Source organism: Panulirus ornatus, chromosome 24 (assembly GCF_036320965.1).
Source record: "Panulirus ornatus isolate Po-2019 chromosome 24, ASM3632096v1, whole genome shotgun sequence".
In the NCBI taxonomy this organism is placed as follows: domain Eukaryota; kingdom Metazoa; phylum Arthropoda; class Malacostraca; order Decapoda; family Palinuridae; genus Panulirus; species Panulirus ornatus.
This window is the reverse complement of record NC_092247.1, coordinates 13,561,061-13,573,449: the sequence shown is the minus strand read 5'-3', so window position 1 is coordinate 13,573,449 and position 12,389 is coordinate 13,561,061. Positions and strand designations below refer to the sequence as shown.

At 43.8% G+C, this 12,389-nt stretch overlaps 1 protein-coding gene across 1 annotated transcript in view; it reads right to left on the bottom strand.

The window, feature by feature from the left end:
* Positions 1-766: 766 nt before the first annotated feature.
* Positions 767-12,389, bottom strand: part of LOC139757113 (multiple inositol polyphosphate phosphatase 1-like) — an 18,201-nt gene continuing 6,578 nt past the window's right edge. Inside the window, exons 3-7 of the mRNA XM_071677206.1 lie at positions 11,940-12,049; positions 10,960-11,029; positions 5,207-5,349; positions 4,350-4,522; positions 767-3,811 (exon numbers count right to left, since the gene is read on the bottom strand). Coding sequence (XP_071533307.1) covers positions 3,726-3,811; positions 4,350-4,522; positions 5,207-5,349; positions 10,960-11,029; positions 11,940-12,049 — 582 coding nt within the window. The 3' untranslated portion in view covers positions 767-3,725. The remainder of the gene's footprint in view (positions 3,812-4,349; positions 4,523-5,206; positions 5,350-10,959; positions 11,030-11,939; positions 12,050-12,389) is intronic.

Here is a 12,389-nt window from a genome sequence, read left to right as displayed (position 1 = left end):
CTGACTTTACTCCCAAGACATTCCCAAACCACTCTTCCCCTTTACCCTTGAGCTTCGTTTCACTCAGAGCCAAAACATCCAGGTTCCTTTCCTCAAACATACTACCTATCTCTCCTTTTTTCACATCTTGGTTACATCCACACACATTTAGGCACCCCAATCTGAGCCTTCGAGGAGGATAAGCACTCCCCGCGTGACTCCTTCTTCTGTTTCCCATTTTAGAAAGTTAAAAAAAAAAAAAAATACAAGGAGGGGAGGATTTCTGGCCCCCCGCTCCCGTCCCCTCTAGTCGCTTTCTACGACACGCGAGGAATGCGTGGGAAGTATTCTTTCACCCCTATCCCCAGGGATAATATATATATATATATATATATATATATATACACACATACACACACACATACATACGCACATATACACACACACACATACATACATATATATACATATGAAAAATGTAAGAAACAATTTAGAAAACTGAAACTTCTAGCTTGAAATGAAATGAAATGAAAAAATGAATGTCACATAATGGTTCAACCTCTGGCTATGGAAAAAGGAAATGTATAATTTATTTACACAAACGTCAATAGTAGTTCTCATCAATTTGACCACTGTATCAATAAGCTTCAATGTCTAAGCTACATTATATATATATATATATATATATATATATATATATATATATATATATATATATATATATATATATATATAAACATGAAGCACTGATGTAAGTAAAGTCGCTGGATTAAACAAAAACAGAAGCTCCAAGTTTTCGACTGTATTTCAAGCCATTTTCAAAAATACAGAGTCAATATGAACAAGAGAATATGTACAAAGCCAAAAATTTCACCTCACTAGTATTATGAAACAAAATATTCATGTTCTTTTCAAAGATGAAAACACCATACGGGATTCCTTAATGAAGAACACACCATTATCTAATGACAAATTAAGTGCCTACTCTGTTCCATGTAAAGTCTGTAATAAGATGTATATTGGCCGAACGGGTACATCTCTAAAGGATTCAACAGCATATATATTCAGTAAGAGCCTCCGAATCAAACGCACTATTCAAACGTAGAGAAGAATATTTACATCCAGTGGATTTTGGGAGTTAAATTTTTTTTTACCCTTGTGTGTCTTACTGAAAGGATTATTGTTGAATCTTCTCCTATCAGAGTTAACAACACCGTAAGCATGAATGAAGGAATGTATAGATTAGAGACCATCTTAATGAAATCTTTGTTGAAATATAGCAAAATTACGAAAGCAGCAGCAGACCTGATGTTCTCTGCCATGTGTCACGCTGTCTCTTACGGCATCACCATCACCAAACAAGCAAAAAAAAGCGCATACCACAAAGAAGGAAATATAACTTAAAAGTTTCCCAACAAATTACAAACATAAAACAATGAAATCAGCTCAAACAAAACCACTCACCACTAACAGAATTCACATAGAAGTAATATCCATAGTCCAAACATCATCATTAACCTAATCACGGAAAACTGACTTTCCTTCCTCAGTATAATGAACCACAAAACCCACAGCGACCAAGTTTGGCCGCGCACGTCACGGAAGATGTACACACTTCCCGCATCAACCCAGCCTCCGGACATGATGCATTTTCCTCCCAATCTAATGACATCCATTCTTCCGAGGAATACATAGCATACTCATGAAACACTACTCTTCATCAGCAACAAATCAAATATATCCATGAATGGGAAAGTCATGAAAAACATACACAAAATCTATTCTGAAACATATGTAAAGCAAGTAAAACCTAATTACTCCCCTGCTCCAGACCCTGACGTCATGGCAAACATTCATATGAAACACTTTGACCTAACTGTAAGCCAAGCACTTACAGATATCTTCAACCGCTCCAGGATACACAATAAAAACCTTTACATCTGGAAACTTACCATCACAGTAATAATCCCAAAACTTTCCAAACTACCTGATTCCCTCTCTTCTTACCGTCCTACTTCAATTCCGCAATAGAAACAAGCAAATGATCCCAATACAGACCGACCTCACATAACACATGATCTTAACCAACCGCGACCTACTTCCTAGTAGTAGTGGCGACAGACATTAACATCCTCACACAGATGACACTTGACACCACCCTCCACAACAATGACAAAAAGTGGTTGGCCAAGTTCAAAAGCTGGCCGCCAAGCCAGAGTCATTCACGATTCTTCACCCCTGAAATAGTCAAGCTTGACGATGGAGTTCCCGTCTCCAGTCTCTTCCTTCATGACCTTCCATCACCTCCTGCAGATCACGGTGCGGGAGACCTTTCAGACACATCACAGTATCATAACAATACGTAAGCAACGACAAGTACGCAGAATCATGATATACAACTGGAAAAGTGGCTCACAAAGAACAAAACTGTCTGTACTTGCACAGAAGACTTTAGACACCCTTTTGAGCCCTAAACAGACATAAGTCCAACTTACAACCCCTCCCGTCACCTTGCATGGACAGTAGTTACAACAAAACAAAAATGCAACTATCCTGGGCACCACACACACATGGCATTGACTCCCCATACCACAGTCATCATCATCACAAAAGCAATTAAGTAAAAACTCCCAGAAGACTTACTGGTACCAAACTTGATGAGAAAATGAATCCCTTGGTGTCCTCTGAAAACAATTATTCCACTCTAAGCTACGCCCCCACCTGCCTGATCATCAAGCAGTCAGAACCAAAATCAAAGCACTCAGAACCATTACTGACTGTCTAACAGCAGCAAATACTCAACACCTTCACAGAGACACTTGCCTCAGCTGCTGCGTGGCACAATACACCACAGCCTAATGTATACGATGGTATGACTTTTTTTCCACTACTGGAAATTAATGTCAGTCACAAGCGTTTATATACACATACATACAATATACACACATAAACACACCTGAGGATTTGGACCCGGGCCTGACACTACTACTGCACTATAAGGCAACAAAAGAAGCTTTCCGTCTCAGACCAACCAGTGGTCCATGAGCTCCCGCACGTCACATTTCGTGACCTTAGAGGGAGGAGGAAAGCCAGCATCCACACGAGTCATAGGCAGCGATACGCAGTAAGGCCCAGTTTCAAATCATCAGGCGACCAGAGGAACACACGGCTCTTACATACGAAAATATGACCCTTAATCATTCTGACTCAGTCATTGGCATGACATTTAAGAATCAGGTGAAGGGCCGGGCCATTTATGTTCAAGGGCCGTAGCGTCTTGCTCAATGGTTATGCTGTTACGTTCAAGGGGTTAAACACCAGCAGCTGCGGAGAACATCTGGTCCCGGATTCCCATCCCACAGTTGCGTTTTATTCATAATATTCTTAACGCAGCGGATGACAGCGTTGGCAAGCACGTTCCGGGATAAACAGATTATCCTCACTTTGGGGGGAGGATGAGGCGGTTGCCTCAGTGTTCACCAGACGAGAGCCAGGTGTTCGAGGCGCATGAGGGCACGGGAGTGGCCTCTCCTGCAGCGTCCTCTGACAGAATACCACAGGATGTTGACGATGGTCCTAAAAGATGTCACACGTATAGAAGTATAATATATCCTCGTTTTCCCCCGAATAATTGTCCTCAAGGATTTTGATACCTACGGGTCTTCTCGTGTGTCGTATGTATGATATACAAATCATGTGTTTCTTAGACACTTGGGCGAGGACACGGGAGGGCGGTGTAGGGTCATCTAGGTGAAGAGGCCGCCTGCCCACCACGCCAGAGTGCGCAGGACCCGCAGCACATCCGTGGCCCACACCACCTCTGGTCTGTTGGCTGAGAATGAAGCCAGAATTAAGCACTCGTCCACAACACGCCAATCATACATATTTCATACTGTTAGAATGACAATATCAAACGTCTCTATGTATATGTATGTTAGAGTATATAGAACAACCTCCGTAGTATATCGGTTAGCGTTTCTGACCGTGACGCATTCAAGGGTCGCCCAGGGTCGAGCGAATAGGTTCGAATCCTAGTTGCGGCAGTCGGTCCATAGTCAAACCATCTCTTCATCTACCCTTACGGTTGGTTGATGAATTGGGTATATCAGCGTCAATGAGATGGCCTTGATTAGGGCCTCAGTTGCCCGTGCCGTCTCGGCTAACATAAAAAAAAGACACGCAACCTCTACGTGCGTATGTTAAAGACAATAACATCCGCCACAGACTTGCATCATGGTCAACAACGATATATCCGCTACACCACGAAGGTTCATCATCCCTATGATAACACTTCACAACGGCACTAAAAGTGACCGACATCACATGTCATCCTTAAACGTGCCAGACACAGGACCAGCGTCTTGCTGTACCTGCCGAGGACAAAGGCTCCTCCTCCTGCACGCTGGCCTGGCAGATGTTGTCGAAGTCACAGCGGTAGTAGCGGCCATACGCGGCGAGGAACTCGTCCCAGGTACAGCCGCGGTCGCTGGAGCACCCGTCCAGCGACACCACTTTCTCACTCATGAGCACACTCACCCACCACCTGCCAGCAGACACGTCGGCCCAGGGGGAAATGGTAGGGATAAGCACGTAAACAGGCGGAGGTAGGATGGTAAACATGGGGAATGGATAAATGGGGGCAAAAGGCAGGAAAAACGGATAAAAGACACACGGAAACTCAGGGAACATCTATGGGAAATAAGGTTTCTGTGTCATCTTGACTCGCGACGTAATGCATGAGAAATTTAAGTGTTATTATTGCTGTTTGTGAAGATAGTGTTGAGTCCAAGAGGAAAAAGGGTCTGGTGCATTAATGGCGGTCGTAGTGACGACCTGGTTATAGACAGAGGAGGTGAGGCAGAGGTCTACATGGTATGAACCAAGATGCAGGTACTGTGTGGGGTACCAGATGGCCTCCCCACACCCCACACTGGAAGGTTCCTCACCCAGTCTGGCATCGTGTGTGATTCCTGAAATATGTACACTGGGTTCTGAATCCTGAAATATTAACGTTGTGTGTGAATCCCGAAACATGAATACTGTCTGAATCTTGGAATACTGACACCCTGCTGGAATCCTGGAATAAGAACACCCTGCTGGAATATTAACCCCGTGCTGGAATGCTGAAGTTGACAGTGAAGTGCTTCATGAACGCTTCATCTGAAAGCGAGTAGCAATTGCCATACTGATGGCGGCCTTGTCATTGAGGGGCCAGTTAGCTAGTTACCTGTCCTGGCCGCAGGAGGAGAGGACGAAGGCCAAGTTGGTGGCGAAGATGCCGTGTGAGGAGGTACGCCAGTGACGGTCGGGGTCCATGTGCTCGTGGGTGAGCGGAGCGACGTCTCTGTACAGCCCCAGGCGAGACATCATCTGCGGGAGGAGAGCGTTCGACCAGCAGGAGGGAGGGAAGACATTCCATGATTATCGTGTGGGTGTTGCGGTGGAGGAAGAGCTTCGCACTATTGCTCTACATTATTTTCTTCTCTATCCATTTATCTGTCTATCTATCCATTTGTATATTCAATCTATCTATCTATCGTATATATATATATATATATATATATATATATATATATATATATATATATATATATATATATATATATATATATATATATATATATATATATATATATGTAATTTACCTTTATGCTATTATACCTAGACGCTGTCTCCCGCGTTAGTGAGGCAGCGCAAAGAAACAGACGAAAGAATGGCCCAACCCACCCACATACATAAACGCCCACATACGCACATATACATACCTATACAATTCAACGTATACATAAACATATATACACAGGCATATACATATATACACATTCACATATGCTGCCTTCATCCATTCTCTTCGCCACCCCACCACACATGAAACAGCACCCCCTTCCACCCGCGTGCGCGAGAGGTAGCGCTAGGAAAAGACAACAAAGGCCACATTCGTTCACACTCAGTCTCTAGGCGTCATGTGTAATGCACCGAAACCACAGCTCCCTATCCATATCCAGGTCATACAAAACTTCCCATGGTTTACCTGGTTCAATCCATTGACCCCGGTATACCACATCGTTCCAATTCACTCTATTCCTTGCACGCCTTTCACCCTCCTGTATGTTCAGGCCATTATCGATCAAAACCTTTTTCAAGCTATCCTTCCACCTACAATTGGGTCTCCCACTTGTCCTCGTTCCCTCCACCTCTGACACATATGTCCTCTTTGTTAATCTTTCCTCACTCATTCATTCCATGTGATCAAACCATTTCAACACACCCTCTTCTGCTCTCTCAACCACAGTCTTTTTATTACAATACATCTCTCTTACTCTTTCATTACTTACTCGATCAAACCACCTCACACAACATACTGTCCACAAACATTTAATTTCCAACACATCCACCATCCTCCGCACAATCCTATCTATAACCCACGCCTCGCAACCATATAACATTGTTGGAACCACTATATCTTCAAACATACACATTTCTGCTCTCCAAGATAACATTCTCGCCTTCCACACATTCTTCAACGCTCCCAGAACCTACGCCCCCTCCCCCACCCTGTGACTCACTTCCGCTTCCATGGTTCCATCTGCTGCCAAATCCACTCATAGGTATCTAAAACACTTCACTTCCTCCAGTTTTTCTCCATTCAAACTCAACTCCCAATTAACTTGTCCCTCAACCCTACTGTACCTAATAACCTTGCTCTTATTCACATTTACTCTCAGCTTTCTTCTTTCACACACTTTACCAAACTCAGTCACCAACTTCTGCAGTTTCTCACCCGAATCAGCCACCAACGCTGTATCATCAGCGGATAAAAACTGACTTCCCAAGCCCTCTTATCCACAACAGACTGCATACTTGTCCCTCTCTCCCAAATTCTTGCTTTCACCTCCCTAACAACCCCATCCATAAACAAATTAAACAACCACGGAGACATCACGCACCCCCGCCGCAAACCGACATTCCCTGGGAACCAATCACTTTCCTCCCTTCCTACTCGTACATATGCCTTACATCCTTGATAAAAACTTTTCACTGCTTCTAGCAACTCACCTCCCACACCGTATACCCTTAATACCTTCCACAAAGCATCTCTATCCACTCTATCATATGCCTTCTTCAGATCCATAAATGCTACATACAAATCCGTTTGTTTTTCTAAGTATTTCTCACATACATTCTTCAACATTCTTCAAAGCAAACACCTGATCCACACATCCTCTACCACCGCTCTTTCCCAATCTGATGCTCTGTACATGCCTTTACCCTCTCAGTCAATACCCTCTCATATAATTTTCAAGGAATACTCAACAAACTGATACCTCTGTAATTTGAACACTCGCCTTTATTCCCTTTACCTTTGTACAATGGCACTACGCATGCATTCCACCAAACCTCAGGCACTTCACCATGAACCGTACATACACTGAATATCCTTACCAACCGGTCAACAATACAGTTACCCCTTTTTAATAAATTCCACTGCAAACCATCCAAACCCGCCGCCTTGCCGGCTTTCATCCTTCGCAAAGCTTTAACCACCTCTTCTGTTTACCAAAACCATCCTCCCTGAACGTCTCACTTCGCATACCACCTCGACGAAAACATCCTATATCTGCCACTCTGTCATCAAACACATTCAACAAACCTTCAAAATACTCACTTAATCTCCTTCTCACTTCACCACTACTTGTTATTACCTCCCCATTTGCCCAATTGACCGATGTTCCCATTTGTTCTCTTGTCTTACGCAATTTATTTACCTCCTTCCAAAACATCTTTTTATTCTCCCTGAAATTTACTGATACTCTCTCACCCTACCGCTCATTTGCCCTCTTTTTCACCTCTTGCACCTTTCTCTTGACCTCCTCCCTCTTCCTTTTTTACATCTTCCAGGCATATCTCTCTTTTCAAACCAGTTATTCCCAATCATCAGTCCTTTTTCAGCACACAAATCTACAAGCTCTTCACCATTTCCATTTACAACACTGAACATCCCCATGTACACCAATTATACTCTAAACTGCCACATTACTCACCTTTGCATTCAAATCACTCATCGATATAAACCAGTCTCGTGCATTAAAGCTGCTAACACACTCACTCAGCTGCTCCCAAAACACTTGCCTCTCATGATCTTTCTTCTCATGACCAGGTGCATATGCACCAATAATCATCGATCTCTTTCCATCCGCTTTCAGTTTTACCCATATCAATCTAGAATTTACTTTCTTACACCCTATCACATACTCCCACAACTCCTGTTTCAGGATTAGTGCTACTCCTTTCTTTGCTCTTGTCCTCTCACCAACCCCTGACTTTACTCCCAAGACATTCCTAAACTACTCTTCCCCTTTACCCTTGAGTTTTGTTCCTTTCCTCAAACATACTTTCTATCTCCTTTTTTCTCATCTTTGTTACATCCACACACATTTAGACAACACAATCTGAGCCTTCGAGGAGGATGAGCACTCCCCGCATAGCTCCTTCTTCTGTTTCCCCTTTTACAAAGTTCCTAATATTCCACCCTCGACCTTTATTTCCCATGTCTGCTATCCATTAATCACTGTACATTACGGGGAACGTATTTGATATCAAGCCAGAAAATAAGATAAGAAATTACACGACATATCCTTGAGTTTTAGCCACACTTGTTAACAATGGCCATCACTTGTGAGTGCTGAGTGACAAGTGAGTTACTAAGGATGAGGGACGAGGACCCAGCACGTTATACACCTCCATAAACTACCCTCCCCATCCACCCCTCAGCTTGCAAGTAGCCACTCTAGACTCACGACTGAAAGTGGCCACTCACGACCCAACACTCTTTATCTCTTTTTCCGTAAGTTATTCTTTACATATTAATCCAAGGAATGGAAGGTCGTATTTCAAAAAAAAAATGATAGTGTTTCCCTCCAGTTTTGTCTCCTATATGTCGTAGGTCACGGAGAGGGGCGGGAGGAGGTGCTGTCTGGAAATCCTCCCGTCCTGTATGGTCACTTTCTAGAACTAAGAACAAAACGAGCAGAGAGAGGATTATTCTTTTTTTTCCAAGAAGGTTTAAGTCGCTGTTCCTGAAGCTACCTTGACTAGACGAGAGAGATGTTAGAAGACGTAAGGGGACGTAAGGTGTCAGAGGACGTAAGATGTTAGAAGATATAAGGAGACGTAAGATGTTAAGAAAGCGTAAGATGTTAGAAGATGTAAGGAGACGTAAGATGTTAGATGTAAGGAGACGTAAGATGTTAAGAAAGCGTAAGATGTTAGAAGATGTAAGGAGACGTAAGATGTTAAGAAAGCGTAAGATGTTAGATGTAAGGAGACGTAAGATGTTAGAAGATGTAAGGAGAGGTAAGATGTTAGAAGATGTAAGGAGAGGTAAGATGCTAGAAGACGTAAGATGATTGATGACATAAGGGGACGTAAGATATTAGAGGACGTAAGATGGTAAAGACGTAAGGAGACGTAAGATAATAGAAGACGTAAGGGGACGTAAGATGTTAGAACACGTAAGGAGACGTAATATGTTAGAAGATGTAAGGGAACGTAAGAGGTTAGAAGACGTAAGGAGACGTACAACATTAGAAAATGTAAGGAGACGTAAGATGTTAGAAAATGTAAGGAACATAAGACGTTAGATGATGTAAGAAGTTAGACGTAAAGAGACGTAAGAAAACGTAAGACGTTAAACGACGTATGGAGACGTAAGATGTTAGAAGACAGAAGGGAAAGTAAGATGTTAGATGACGTAAGGGAACGTAAGATGTTAGAAGACGTAAGGAATATAAGACGTTAGATGACGTAAGGAGACGTAAAACATTAGACGACGTAAGGGGACGTAAGATGTTAGATGACGTAAGGGGACGTAAGATATTAAAGGACAACATTAAGGACAGGTTCCTGGAGGTGCTATAATCATACAGATAAAAACTACTTGATTGATTTCTCTGACAAAGGCTTGCCCGGACAATGGCTTCCCCCCTAACAAAGGCCTACCAGGACAATGGCTTCCCTCCACCCCCAACCCCATGACAAAGGCTTACCCAATAAACGAAAACTCGATCTACACAAACGGGCTAAAAAGACTTCGTTAGTCTTTCATCCTTGCTCCTCAGGCCTCGGTAGACTGTCGCACATACTTCATAGCAATATGTATTTCTACACTGTGTGTGTGTGTGTGTGTGTGTGTGTGTTAGTCAGTGTTGGCTTGGTGAATGCGATCGAGTGTCCATTACCTCCTTCGTAATACTGGCATGTGTAAATGTGATTTCTAGTCTTGCTGAATTGTGGGCAAAGAAGCAGAGCCAAGCAGACTGGCAAAACGGGATACAGTGAGGAGGTAACGAATGTGGCAGAGTAGGCAGTGAAGAACATGGTGAAATAAGTGGCAAGGGTGAAGGGTATAGTAAGGTGGCAGGGGTGAAGGGTACAGTAAGGTGGCAGGGTGGTGGGTACAGTAAGGTGGCAGGGTTGGTGGGTACAGTAACGTGGCAGGGTGATGGGTACAGTAAGTGGTAGGGTGGTGGGTACAGTAAGGTGGCAGGGTGGTGGGTACAGTAAGGTGGCAGGGTGGTGGGTACAGTAAGGTGGCAGGGGTGGTGGGTACAGTAAAGTGGCAGGGGTGGTGGGTACAGTAAAGTGGCAGGGGTGGTGGGTACAGTAAAGTGGCAGGGGTGGTGGGTACAGTAAAGTGGCAGGGGTGGTGGGTACAGTAAAGTGGCAGGGTGGAAGGTACAGTAAGCTGGCACAGTAAGAACATAGAAGAGTCATGTATGTATCATAGACAGGGGAAGGGGTAGGCAAGAGGCTAACGACGTGATAAAGCATAAGATGAACGTGACAGATGAAGAAGACGCAGGCATGATCAAGCAAGGGACGTAGTCAAATCAAGAAGTAAGGATGTACCAAGGTGGAATGAGACGATGTGGAGGTGGAAAAGTAAAGGAGTAACGCCGCAGCGAGGCAGTGAGGACCTACCGTGATCACAGCTCTGCTGTGGGTGAAGTAGAAGATGCCTTTGGGTCCTCCTCTACCGTCCACCATGTCACTGAAAAGTTAGAAGTACATCCCACTGAACTGGAAAGCTTTATCCTTGACAGAGTAAGACCTCAGACTGTTCACAGTGATACGGACCGAATAAACTCAGGCTTGACTGTACTATCAAAATATCTAAACAGAAGGGAGACTGGCAAGCTGGTATAGTCCAACTTGGGAGCCTCTGTTCAAGGCCTTCGCTCTACAACTCAGCGTGCCGAAGATGCGGTAAGCCTGTTTTTACCAATCACTCACACCTGCATGTGAGGCAGAAGGATGTAGGGGCACTTGATATGGTATGAGAGAGGAGTTAGGTTTGGTAATAAGGTTTTCATGCAGGTAAGCTTGACCTCATCAAGAAGAACTTGAATGCTTACAAAAGGTACTTATTAGAATCACAAACTGAAAGACCCTGGTCTGTCCCGGCGCCCTAGTTGTCTGTAGAACCAATGGGAAGTAGAACACCTGTGTAATGGCCTGGGGTCTCCTGTGCACCTGGGGGGGTTCTCCTGAGGCATCCTATAGGCCTGCTGACTTACCAGCTGACCACGACCCAAACACAAGGCAGTGTGTATGTTATAAACATTTTGGGTGAGGATGCCCTCCATACTCCCTTTGAAATGAGGATCTCAAATACGATTCCCTTCTAGAAATACCCTTGAGTGAGACTGACAATACCTGTTAAGTTATCGTCAACTGAAAACAATGCTTGAACATCGCATAAAGCTCAAACTGCTAACACTTACGTGTCTACTTTTATCACCACCATATTTTATAAGTATTACTACTTTTACCCACATTTTGACTGGGATTTCTTTGATTTCTTCACTGCTACTACTATTTACTACCATTGCTATCACTCTTATCACCTACATCCATCCCCCCTTCCACTACTGCTACAAGATGCGCCACTTATTATGTACCTGAAATACTGGATGACGTCTTGCAGAGGGGGACAAGCCATCTCGTAGTTGATGGCGTGACCATAGCCGCTCGTGTAGTATTTCTCCAGGTCCTGCCAGTCTTCCAGCACCTGCCCCGTGGAACATATGTTATATCCTCCTTCCAAATGTGTTGTGTTCATGTGTTTCACTCACGTCCGAGACACGCTGCACTCATAATGTTTCGCCCTCATTTTACGAGCGTGTCACATTCACCTTCATTTTACGAGCGTGTGTCACATTCACCTTCATTCGTACAGTTCTCTTGTTTCAACTTTGCTGTGCTCGTGTTCCGGACCAGTTAGTTACGCTCGTTGTTCTGCGTCACATCCTCATGATTCAAACGTGTCTCAGATGTGTTCCTTTCACGTTTCAGTCGCGCTGTACTCACTGATCATGTGCTGCGTTCGTGCCGGAGACGGCGTAATACAA